General features: G+C 30.3%; 3 protein-coding genes across 5 annotated transcripts; 1 reads left to right on the forward strand and 2 right to left on the reverse strand.

Moving 5' to 3' along the window:
* Window positions 1-1181: 1181 nt before the first annotated feature.
* LOC118072968 (uncharacterized) lies at window positions 1182-5134 on the reverse strand. Of its 3 annotated transcripts, none has more exons than XM_035093183.1 (6): window positions 5029-5134; window positions 4290-4555; window positions 3308-3688; window positions 2792-3196; window positions 1712-2718; window positions 1182-1494 (listed from the first exon to the last, which is right to left on the reverse strand). In XM_035093183.1, exons 3-6 carry the CDS (start codon window positions 3617-3619, stop codon window positions 1434-1436), a joined length of 1785 nt encoding a protein of 594 aa, XP_034949074.1. In that variant the 5' UTR covers window positions 3620-3688; window positions 4290-4555; window positions 5029-5134; the 3' UTR covers window positions 1182-1433. The 3 variants fall into 3 exon arrangements, with proteins under 3 accessions (XP_034949074.1, XP_034949071.1, XP_034949073.1); XM_035093180.1 differs by having other exon boundaries at window positions 1712-2721; XM_035093182.1 differs by lacking the exon at window positions 5029-5134 and adding an exon at window positions 4703-4867 and having other exon boundaries at window positions 1712-2721.
* A 243-nt stretch (window positions 5135-5377) lies between these two features.
* Window positions 5378-8713, reverse strand: Letm1 (Leucine zipper and EF-hand containing transmembrane protein 1). The gene is made up of 3 exons (XM_035092496.1): window positions 8553-8713; window positions 6484-8348; window positions 5378-6395 (listed from the first exon to the last, which is right to left on the reverse strand). Exons 1-3 carry the CDS (start codon window positions 8608-8610, stop codon window positions 6003-6005), a joined length of 2316 nt encoding a protein of 771 aa, XP_034948387.1. The 5' UTR covers window positions 8611-8713; the 3' UTR covers window positions 5378-6002.
* Window positions 8714-8804: 91 nt separating this feature from the next.
* Window positions 8805-12553, forward strand: REPTOR (repressed by TOR). Its single transcript, XM_035092498.1, has 4 exons — window positions 8805-10421; window positions 10511-10948; window positions 11129-11725; window positions 12240-12553. The coding sequence occupies exons 1-4, from the start codon at window positions 9788-9790 to the stop codon at window positions 12332-12334; spliced, it is 1764 nt and encodes a 587-aa protein (XP_034948389.1). The 5' UTR covers window positions 8805-9787; the 3' UTR covers window positions 12335-12553.
* The last annotated feature ends 723 nt before the right edge of the window (window positions 12554-13276 follow it).

The raw sequence follows: 13276 nt of genomic DNA on the forward strand, positions 1-13276 counted from the left end.
TTGTTCATATATTCAGTTTCCATCATTTTTCTACTTTTTTCTTCCACATTTATCCATCTCTTTGACGCACCTTTATCAAATTTTCAAAGAAAATTTGCATTACGAGTACAATTTTTCATTATACATTTATTTTTTGTGTTTGTGTGTTACTTGATTTTGTTAGAGGGTTTATTTGAGTGTTAAGGATTTAAGGATATTTGGAGTTTGAGTGTAAAGGGATTTTTTATTTTTGGAAAAGGGAAAAAGTGTTCAAGGGAAGAGTTTATGTTAATATGTTGTCTAGGGGCATTAAATTATAATTAGGATATGATTACAATAATAATTCATTAATAATTATGGACAAAACAAACATAAATATCAACACATTGTCCTTTTTTTTTTAACTGCGTGATGCAATTTATCGATCGCTTTCAAACAAACTAACAATTTTTTAATTTTTTTTTAAATTTTTTTTGTATTATTATTATTATCATTATTTACTTAATTTTGTTTATTTTTATTATTTTTTTTTTTAATTATTTTTGTCTCTCTATAACCTACCTTTTATCTTTTTTTTTGGCGATATCGATTCAGCGTCACGCGAAAATGTACTTCTTCCATATAAAGATACCAAACATGAAAAAACAGCTCATATGGAAGAATAATAAATAAATTTTCACAAAACAAATTAATTGTATTCATGAGAGTGATATGGTTATAAATATTTAACCGAAAAGAAGAAAAAAACACTCATCACTAAGTAATGCAAAACCTCAAAAATTACTAAATTGAGGCACGAGGTATTTAATTTTTTTTGTAAACGTTTTTTTGACGTGCAAAGTCGTTACAAGACATAGGAATAAAACGTAACGCACGTCTACGTAATATGTTTTTATCTTTTTTTTATACTTTTTAACTCACAATAATAATAATAATAATAATAATAATAATAATAATAATAATAATAATAATAATTGTAATAATTAAATTCTCTAAATAAACAGTTATGATTAATTACGCAATTGACCTGTCTAATAAGAAATTCAGAAGCAGCAGGAAATAAATTATTTGTATAATAATATTATTTATAATTGTAGTAATTATAATAATTCAAAGCATCAATCGTCTTAATGCATTTTATAGATTCTGAACTCATTTCTTATAGACAGGACAATAGAATTTTCATTTAATATTTTTTATACTTTTAGCAAGGGGGTTTAGCTGTACCTCCTTGGGTTCATGCATAACAAATTCCACATGCCAAGAGGACCCCCCTGTTATACGTTAATTACGTAATTATTTACTAACTTCTTTGTGTTGTTGAAAGTTCTTTCTTTCTTGTTGCTTCTGCTTTGTTTCTAGTTTCTTTATATTGTTTAACTATTCTTTCTTTAATTATTATAACAGCTAAAACCCGTCTTGCCGTTTTTTCCTTGAGACTGAAATAGCCTTTTTTATAACGTCAGCGGGCGTAAGGCTGTTAATGGCCGACAATTGAAGCTGCTGCTGTGTCTCCTAAAAAACAATTTTTTATGATTAAATTTAATGATTGCTAATGGATATATCGAAAAGTAATCTGTTTATGTACACTCATAAAGTTATCCTGTTCTAATAAATTTGTTTAGCAGGATAATAACATAATCAAAAAGTGTATTTCATACTTGGTAAAATAATAATTAATAGTAAACATTACGAATACGATTAATTAATTAAAAAATATGTTTTTAAATACCTTTTTCTATCGTTAAGTAACGACAAACTCGGTTGAATCCAAGGCATTTGATTGATGATAAAATCTTTATCATCTTCTTCATCAGCAATCAAAACATCATCATCATGAACTGAATAGTAAATATGATCAGCTTCAGCGAGAATTCTACGTTTAACTGGTGATCGAACAGGATCAGTTTGAATTCCCTTATCACACTGACGGACACGAAATTTAAGTGTAAAATTAGCTGATGGTGATGGTGTATCACGAAACTCCATATAAGGATTTTCATCTCCAGGTAAATAAAGTAGATTTCCAGATTCAGAACGACGGTAAGTAATTTTTTCAAGATGATTATTTACTGGAAATGTAGTACCATCTGCCCAGTGACCATCGTCTTTAATTGGTCGAAAATGTGTGCGAGCAGAAGTTAATAAATCCTCCTCTTGACTTTCCATCTTTAAATCAGCATCAACTTCATTTTTTGGAGTTTTTGGTTGGGCAATTGGAAAGAAATTTTTATCTTTAGGACTTTTGTCCATGTTTATCAAATTGTTCCCAAGTTCTTTCCAATTCCACGGACCATCACCACCATATTCAGACCAGCTTAAATTGTAACCAATTTTATCTTTTTCACAACTTTCATCAGTATACTTGCCAACTCCAATTAAATCAATATCCCAGGGAATAATTGGAGAATCATCAATCGATTCTTGATAAGGAGTATCAACCGTAGATACGCTGTCGTTAATTGGTAAAATTAGAGACACTTCACCAGGATCCACAGGCCAAAGTGGGCCTGAAGGAATTGAAAGTGATGGAGCAGCCCAAATTGATGCTTTATCTTGGTTAATTCCCGGACCACTGTCCCAAAGTGCTTCCAAACTCTCGTTAAACTTCGCTTGTAATTCAGCTAAACGTAATTTATCTAATTCTAATTCACGTTCTTGTTCTCTTTCGCGTTCTTTCTCCATTGATTTAGCAAATCCAAAAGTTTCTTTTTCGTCCATATGACGAGTTTCAAAGGCCTGCTGTCAAAAAAGAAAAAATTAATAAATATGAAATTCACCAAACAAAGTAAAATAACCTTAAAATACTTACAACAATCGACATTTTAGTTTTCTTCTTTCCTTTAGCGTTGAAATTATCACTATTTTTATTTTTGTGGTTCTTATGATTATTATTATTGTTATGATTTTTATTATTATTATTATTTTTATTAGTAGTAGCGGTAGTAAGACCGATGTTTCGATTTTTGTTGTTAGCGGCACCGAAGTTCTTGTCCTTTCTGTGAATATTTCTCTTCGGGGTGGTAGGTTGTAAGGCTGGAAAAGCGGCGTAGTATCTGAGAGCCCTGTCACGAGGAGTAAGTGCTTCAAAGTTACTCTTTGGTTCTCCCTCTATTTTTCGACATTCTTCTTCCTCTTTTTCATTAGCTTCACTACCCTCGAGGTCTCTCAACTTAGCACAGAGTTCATCAACCAATGACTCTACTCCCAGACATTTCTGCAAATAATATAATATAATATTTATGAGGTCATTAAGGAAGGACTAAATTCTAGGTATGCGGTCGATCTCTGACTAGACATAAAGGGTCCTTGGCATTGACTTGTATACCTGATCGGCAGCATTGGTAAGACATTGAACGACGGCGCGTCGTTGTTCTCTGTCGCCTTGCAAATGTGCTCTTGACCGAATACGACGTCGTCCACCGCTCCGACCGATTTCGTCGTCGAGGGGACTCAGGGCCGAGTCGGGGCGGCGCAACAGGCTGAGCACAAAGCGCGAGTACGCCACTGGGTCAATCCCCAATGCGTCCAAGCGTGACTCAAGCCACAAGCGCAACTCCTCCTCGGCCCTAGTGCCAAAAACGCCGCCACCCCCTGGTGACGCCGCTATCCCGACCAAACGAAGAGCTGGATTCCTCATTCCCTTTTTAATATCCACCAGGACTCATTAACTCTTACTATCTCCACTGCTACCGGGGTGATCATCTCTCTGAAATCAATTTAATGTTTTTTGTTTGTTATTATTGACTTTTTACATGTGCCTTTTAGATTAAATGGAACAATGAATACTAATCGTGATAAAGAAAATTTATAGGTTCTATTGTAAATAATCTTTTGAAGGGCTATAAATAATTGTCAATTAGCATTAAATAGCCTTTGAAGAAAAATCATATTTAAATGTTGCAGATTATTTTGCAATATTTCAAAAGCAATTTAATTCACATTATTTTTAATGCCATGAAATTAAAACTCCATTACAGAAATATTTTTAAGATTTATTTCTATATTTTAATTACCGTTGCATTTAAGAATAAAACTTAGGTATTTTGATACATCAATTAGACGAAATTACTAATTGTATAGATGATAAGATAAAAATCAAAAACTTGGAAAATATAAAAATAAATCGGTGGGTGATTACAGTCAATTGAGTTATTAACTATCATACAAAACTAGTTTTTTAATATTTTAACGAGACAAATGTAGACGGCCTAGAAAATGTTATCACATTTATGTAACGACGTATATTATAATGAGTTTTAAAAAAATAGAATTAATTAATTATAAATAGATAAATTAATTAAACAAACCTTTGTATTCAATTTTATTGTCCTTCCTTAATTATTTTGACTTAGGTAAACCACCACCCGTTTACCGTATAATTCTTTTTTGATAAATAATGGTATTACTCTATAAAAAAATTGTTTTTCGTGTCCTTGATATCGTAGGTTGCCTTTTGTCAGTTTTCATAAATTATTATTAGTTTTGTTGTAGTATCTGGGTGGAGGTTCCGTTGTCGTCGAGAGGATGGCATGTCTTAGTGAAGGAAAAATTAAATCTCCTTCCCATTTTGACGCTGCAATAAGAAACAATTTTTTTTTTTTTTAAGAAGCTTTCATTTTTACATAAAACAATCATCACAATAAAGACAAAGAATGACTGTATATATGGTTAAGAGACAAAAAATGATGCAATTGCTATGACTAATGCAACGCATGATTACCAAAGTGTATCCTTGGACCACGAAATAAACTTGATTCATGAAAGATCTACAAAATTCACTCATAAATATAACTTAATTTGTCTAATCAACAAAACAATGATTTTCTACTAGAAATTTGAGACCAAAATACAAAATATCATGTAAATAACCTTATCGAATGTACTACGCGTTTCCTCTGAGTCATAGGAAAACGAGATTCGAGAATTCGTGTGAATGACGTTGCGAATTAAGACATTAATATCGTTCCATTAGGTAAAATTATTATTAAATTTTGTAAACAGATACCTATATTATAATTGCAAACTTAGGTATTGTAAGAATTTTACCTGCATATCCAGAGAGATGATTTTTCACCCCGGCCTTCTATACACCCCACTTGGTGAGAAACATGGCGGCCACTGAGGCTGGCTGTGTTTCAGTCGCAGCTCCCTCCTCATTACTTCTATTGTTCAGTGACGTATATAAAATACCAATCGCCCTTTCCATAAATGCTCTACATTCTTCGCCAAATAAGTGATATTTTATATGCATAACAAAGATATTTTGCTAATTAATCGATAGGATTAATGAAAATAAAAGAAAATTTTGATGATATTTCAATGTTTTTATTTTTAAAAATGAATCAATTTAATAATTAATAATACAATTTTTTTGTTCATATTCCTTTTTTTTTTATTGATTTATTTTAATATATTATTAAACTTTGCTTTATGAAGCTATTGAGAAATTATTAAGTATAATTGTACAATTTTTTTTATATTTTAAAATTATTATCATTATTATTTAAGTCTCATTAATTAGAGACTTAGTGCGTTTTTCTGCCCACTCTTTTTTTCTATTCTACTATCTACTTGCAAACTCATTATAATTACGTAACAAAATCGATTACAAATGCTCAGTGTCATTGAAATTGATTTTTCTTCGATGGAATGATCCCACGTAATATATTTCATTCAAAAAAATATTGCATATTATTTATAACTATTATTATTTATAGGTACAGATCAAATGCACCAGCACAGTATTTTCTTCTAGATAGTTTAAAAAAAATTAAATTTTAAAATAAATTACATGGCAGACACGCAAAAGAACACGTGAGTGGTTCATGTAGCTTATTTTCCTATTGTTTCTCGTAACCAATTGTTTCATTAACTTAGTAATATATTTTATCTTCTGTATTTTTCATTTCTATCATCATCAATTTCCAATCTTTCTGATTTTTGATGCTTTAAACTCGTCAGGTTTCTGGTAAAAAAAATATTTGACTAAGCGTTTATTTATATAAGAACCGTTGTGCGAATTATAGTTGTTTTGAACCTTCAACTTTTTGTTGTTTAGGGGGTGGAGGTACTGTTGAAGTAACTCGTGGAACGGTATCAGTTTTAGTAGAATCATTTAATACAGGAGCGGAATCTCTTATCTCTTCAGAATCTGTAGATTTAACCGTAATTTTAGGAATTTCATTGAACTCTTCGGTACTATCTGTCGATGATTTTTCTTTCGTTACAGGAGTACCAGGAACGGGAGATACTTCTGTATCATCTGTTAACTTTGACTCTTTAGTTTCCTTCAATAACGCCTTTTGAATTTGATTTTCTACTTCAAGTACTTCTTCTTTCTCCATCAACTCAATTAATTCCCGCATTTGCTTTTTATTTAGCTTCACATCCTCTTCTCCTATAAGCTCGATAACCTGGAAATAATAAAATATATTAATAAGAAAAATATTTAATATTTACTTATTAAAATTAAGTAATATTACTTATTAATTTAGTATTTACCTTGAGAACGTCTTCGACTTTTAAAGCACCATCCTGATCGACGTCAATTTGTCCAAGAATTTCAGAAATTCTGGTCAATCGAGGTTCATCAGCAACATGTTGAATCTGTTTAATAGCTCCAATGAGTTCATCAATTCTAACAAGTTCTTCAACAGCAGCAGAATCTTTTTGTTCTTCTGGTTTCAACGTTTCAATCTTCTTTTTTACTTGTTCCTCAGACTTTTCCAAGTCTTTCAGAACTACATCCATTTTTCCAATCATCTTATTAACCTTCTTGTATAATCTAAGTGCTCCTTTAGATACTTGAAGATCATCAAGCTCACTAACACCTGTTTTCTTAGCTTCAGCTTTTATTTCAGCAAGCTCTTGAACATCTTCTTGATACTCTTGCATTTCTTCCTTTAATTCTTTGAGTTCTTCTTTTTCTACAACCATTTTCTTTTCTTTTGTGATAGAATCTAGAGCCCGCTCAAGAACCTTCACATCAGTAGTAGTAATTTCATCCTTTTTATTATTTACAATATTAACAACTGGTTCTGGTTGAATAATCTCCTTTTCTTCTGCTCTTTCTTCTTCAATCTTACGTTCTTCAAGTTTAATTATCTCAATATTAGTTTTATGATCCAATTTACCTTCTTTCTCTCCAATCGCACCTTTCGTGCGAGCAAGAACATCATCAGGAAGCGCAGAAATAGTTGCTTTAAGTTTGTCTGACATCGGCATTGTATCAGGAACCATTAAAGCACGAGATAAAAGTAGAAGTGAAGGTGGAACCTTTTTATAAATACTTAAATCCAACCATTGCTCTAGTTGTTCCCTTAATTTATTTTCTGGCATTCCATAAGCTCTCATTCCTCTAGCTCGACAAGCTTGTTGCAACTCTGCTCTCGTTAATGTTTCAACACCTTCTTTATCGATCAGTCTATCATCAGCACTTAAATTTCTTAACTTCATTCGCAATAAGAATCGTAAAAAATTCGTAGTACCAAGTGTTTGTATATCTAGAACTCTACATAACGCTATTAATTGTGGTCTCGATAAAGAATCTAACGTTATCTCATCTTCAAAAAGTTTACTGAATTTCATTATTTCTTCATTAGAGGCAACACCACCGGTTGATCTTAATTTATAGAAAAATTCTGAAAATTCTTTAGCTTTTTGTGACCTATGTTCAGATGACTGGACAGACATCTCATCTAGAGTTTGTTGTAGAAATTTCGCCATTTCTATTTTTACTTTCAATGCTTGTTTAAGTTTATCTTCCCTTTCTGTTGCAGTTTGAAATGTTGACGGCAACATCCCAGGGAAAAATTTTATTACAACTGGTAACAAAAATTCCATAAATGGAACAATAATAAAAACTGAAAATGGAATTAATCTAAACATATCACTGGTTGTTTTGATCAAAAGCCTACGTTCTCTTCTGGTTAAATCTTTGCCTTTAGCCAATCTCCACAATAGTTTTCCTGAAACTTTCATATCTAACCATAAAAGTCGAAAACCATGATAATAATGAAGTAATTCTCTTTTGACTTTTTGCCAAATAGTATCTTTTTTAACAACTGCCTTGTTAGTGTCTGTTGTTTCTACTGAGCTTGCAGCTATTTTTTTTTCTTTTCCCTCTTGGTCTTCTTTTAAACTTTTTACAGTTTCTTCTATTTTCGATGATGTATCTGGACCTCTCCATGATGATGAAATGTGTAAATCACGAAATTGCAAGTAAGAAAATGAAGGTGATGGAGAGATCCTTCGAAGAATTGGACTAAATTCTTTAAAATATATTTTTCTTTCAAATCTTTGAGAGTATGGTATGGTGGACTTTAATTTATAACTGTCAATACTCCAAGGCTTTGCACAATAACATCCTGAAAGATTGACAATATTTAAGAAAGTATTAATTTTTAGTCTAATTTTTTTATTATAAATGAATGAAAGTTAATTACTCTATTATTCAAAAATAATAAATTTTATGTTATATAAATCAAATGTGGATGAATGACGAGGTATATGTAAAAATTGTGTAGTAAATATTATTTAGATTTTCATTGACAAGCAACATAAAAACTTACGTTTAATAAGATTAGAATTAACACGAAGCATCGTTTTAGAATTGGCAATAATATTCATGATAAATTAATAATTTCTATATTTTTCATGTATTTAAAAAGCCGTATTTCTTTGTAATAATTCGTTGTATAGCCATCATACATATCGTACGAGACTAATGGAACGTGAAATGAGTCACGAAAACATGTGCAGCGGTGTTCCAAGCTTACCAACATTACATTTTTTCTTTAAAAATATCGAAGTTTACAAAGAAATCTAAAAAACGTTCGCTGTCTCAAATAGACACAGTTACTTCTAGGCCTTTAAGTGCTTTGAATGTCCTAAAAATTAATAAGAATATAATCACAGATTAATTTGATGTGCATTAATTGTTTAAAAAATATTATAACATATCAAATTTGAAAATTGGCTCGAAGTTGATGTCGTGAGGTGATGCAACTTCGAGTAGTCGAATGTGACAATGACGCAACTTCGAGTTATCGAGCTGAAACATAAACACGGTGTTCCTTGTTCAATAATTGATATTTTTTAATATTATCCTGTGCCTGATTTATTACATAAACATTGTCTAAGGTGATTTTTAACATTGATAAACTAAAAAAAAATTAAACCTACATAATTGCATATTTGGATTATTTTTCTAACGTAGTCAAAATAGACAACCGCGTGGCTTCTTTGTTAGAAAAATTCTCATGACGTGAGGTGGCTCTTTGTGTTTTGATTGGCCAAACATCCTCGAAATTGCTGTGGATTGATCGCTTCACGTTGCTTCTGACCTTTTTCCTATTTATTCTAAGACTACAGAGTGGGGGGTTATTTTTCTCACGATCTCATGGCAAAACAATAACAGACGTTTGTTATCCTTATTATAAAACAGTGAATAACATCTAAATCCAGCGTGATAGAGTGTTAAAATTATTTAAGTTTGTGTTTAAACATTCAGTGGAATATTAATTATAGTGAAAAGTGTAAAAATTTACTTTTTCATGATCTTCCGTTTTATCAACGACAGAAAATCATTGCTTACGAAAGTCATGGTCATGCATTCACAACGTGAATGTCTAAAGGCTTCACTATGTGATCTTAAATATTAATCAAATACAAACAATACTACTGTTTTTAACATTAAATTTAATTTTAGTTTTTTTTTGTTAGTCTTAACCTCAAAAATATTGTCAATAATATATAAAATCAAACCATTTGAAAGCTTATTTTTGAGAGCATCAAAAAATCAATAATGAACGACCAAAATTATACGAGATATTTGTTAGCTGAGCTAGAAAACAGTACAATGGACGGAATAAAGCAAGAAACGCTTCAAAACCAAGAAATGAATTCGTCTGCTTCAGTACCTATTCCAGGTTGTCACAGAGGTTTAAGAGGAATTTATGATCAATTTTCGCCATCTCCATTAGCCGTAACATCAATCTGGACCGGTAGACCTGACGATGATTCACAATTTACAATTGATCCTGAACAATTGGGAATTACATTCAAAATGGAAGATGATGATATTTTTCAAGTGGACAAAGCTGATCTTATTCAAGGACCTACGCTTGCTGAACTCAATGCCAATGATGATATTTTACTTGGAGACCTGAATTTTGATGATTTATTATTACCAGAAGAAAAACTTCAACCCTTAAGGACAGAAACTCCTAGTATTCAGCCGACTGGACCTTTGTTTACAAGTGCACCAACTAATAATTTTGCTTCCAGTAGCTGTCCACAGTCTACTATTCAATACAAAGAGTTACCCGCCTATAATTTTGTTACGGGAGTTCCTCCTAATGGAAGGGTTAATATAATTGAAACTATTGAAACTGCCAATGTGTCTGCTTTTCCAAGTCCAAGCACAAGCAATGTTCCAGGTTAATTAAATTATCTAAAGATAAATTTCTTTTTATTTCATTTTTTAATTTTCATCACAATAGAATCAAAATTTTTATTTCATTTTCAGAAAGTTCAGCTAGTTCACCATCACCAGCTATGGCGGCAAAACCAGTACAATCAACTCTTCACGAACTATTAATGAGAAAAGAAGAGAATTCAACTTTGAATAATAGTTCGATGTACAGCCAAATAAGTCCTATTCCAATGGACACTTCTACTAATATAATAAAAGTGTCAAGACTCTCAATGTCTGCACCGACACAAACAATGGGCCTAGAACAAATTTGGGCTCGGAGAGAACCTCGACAACATCTTTTAAGCACCGGAAGTCTTGGCTTAGTTGAAGCTGAATCAACTAGTAGTTTAAGCACTGGTGGAGCTCTGAGTCCTGATCCGTTGGGTCAAGCTGATCCTCTAAACCATTTAGATCCTCTCAGCCATGATGAAGGATATGAAGACAGTGACGATGACAGTGATCATTATGATGATTACTCCAGTGACAATGGTAAATTTTGACATTTTTTACATAAATTTATATATATATATATATATATATATATATATATATATATATATATATATATATATATTAAATCTAAAAAATTATATTTATTATTAATCAATTAGACGTAAATACTTTTCAGGAAAAGTTTTTATAAAAATAAAATTTTTATGCTTTTCTTAGAAAGTGGAGGAAGTGATGGTGAAGATCATGGCAGTATTAAAGATTCCAAGGAAAGTAAGGCAAGTAAAAAAGAAAAATATTTCTGGCAGTACAACGTTCAAGCCAAGGGGCCTAAAGGACAAAGACTGGTAGCACACACGCGTTTAGAAGATCCTCACGTTTTGAATGAAGCAACAGACCCAGTTTTTAGCCCCCACTGCGCACTTCGAGGCATAAAGCACAGTGGAAAAGCTAGAAAAGGGGACGGCAATGATTTGACTCCCAATCCAAGGAAATTATATACCATTGGGAAAGAGCTCGATAAATTATCTCGTGTTATTAATGATATGACTCCAGTTTCCGAATTACCATTTCCTGCTAGGCCTAAAACACGTAAAGAAAAAAATAAGCTTGCTTCTCGGGCCTGTCGTTTGAAAAAGAAAGCACAACATGAGGCTAATAAAATAAAATTACATGGACTTGAAATTGAACATAAACGATTAATCCAAGGAATTTCACAAATGAAAGCTATTTTAAGTGCTAAATTAACAGAAGCGAATCCGGAAAATCAAGAAGAACTTACTCGCCAAATGGACAGAATATGTAAATCAGCTACAAGTAAGTTATAATTATTTATTAATTATATTTTACAGTAGATTGTTTATTAGAAAAATTGAAGTCAATTATTTTTATTTCAATATACATTAAAATAATCTTGATATCTTAAAAGTTTTTTTTTTATTCAATTTTTCGTATTATCATTTATAATATATCTCATCTAAACAATATTCTTATCATTTGCTCACTTTATAAATTACAAATACTAATTAGATAATTTTTCAACGATTAGTCATTTATGTCATAATTTTAATCTTTCAATTATAATTATCATTTATTGTACTTAAAAACACAAAAAAATACATGAAACAATAAATGTATAAATTTCAATCTTAAAAAAAAATTCCAATGATTAGCACTCATTGTGCAATAATTTACATAATTATATTAATAAACAATTACAAGAGCTTTTTTATAAATCAGAAAATTAATAAATTATGTATATTTCTCTGTAACAATATGCATCAAGTTAAATTAAAAATGAATTTAATTATTTTTCAATTTTTAATTTCAGAATTGAAAATTGCTAATCATTCAACAGAATTCGTGAATAAAGTTTTGGACAAGATTAAAGCTGGTGTTGCTGATGGTGGTATAGACGACTTTTAGTACAAAGTTGTTGTTACCTACGAAAAAATTATAAATTATAAAATATATCATAACCAAGGTATATTTATCTACAAGTTTATAAACGCGATAATCGTACTAAGAGAAACGTACATTTCATAAATATATGCGGCAATAGATATATTTTTATTAACAAAGAAAATCCACCATAAATTTATAAGAAAAAAAAAACAAAACGAAAACGAAAGAAAGAGAGAAAAAGAAAAAATTAAAAAATATATAATTTATTGATAAAACAATATAAACGGCTATGAATGAGTCCTTGCTTAAAAGAAATTCGTTTATAAATTCATTGTCAATTTATTACTTTATTATTATACGTACCTTCTATTATTAAAAAAAAAAAATTAAAAAATGATTATTAAAAATAACTGAATATGAAAGAGTAATAAATAAATTATAAATTTTTAGAATATCCTTGCTGAATATTTTTTGTTGATTTAAAAATACTATGTCTTTTAAGTATGGACTAGCTGGCTGACTTGGTCTACCTCAGGGTGAAACGCTACCTGCATAATTGAATGTTAATAATTTTAATTATAATTAATTAAGATTAATTATATAACGACTAATGATTAATAATCAGAATTAAAAGTATGATACAAAAAGATATATAATATATATAAAAGATAGATATTAGAAATATTTTTTGGCGTTTAATTAGATGATAAGACAGCTCTGGAAGCTGAAAAAAAAATTACAAAAATATAACAATATATGAAGTTTGATTTTTAAATATATTTTATGCGAATATTCCGTAAATAATTAATATATATTATTACTGTCAGTGTAAATGATCATCATTATTAATCAATAGCAAAACTGCACTTTGTATGGTGAATTTTCACGACATTTACAAATTTAAGTCAATCAAAGATATAAAAATGAAAATGTTTTTTTATGATTTTTTTTAAATTTTCATGT

This window comes from Chelonus insularis, unplaced genomic scaffold (genome assembly GCF_013357705.1).
Source record: "Chelonus insularis isolate UGA/USDA-ARS -01 unplaced genomic scaffold, ASM1335770v1 contig_94_pilon, whole genome shotgun sequence".
Classification (NCBI taxonomy): domain Eukaryota; kingdom Metazoa; phylum Arthropoda; class Insecta; order Hymenoptera; family Braconidae; genus Chelonus; species Chelonus insularis.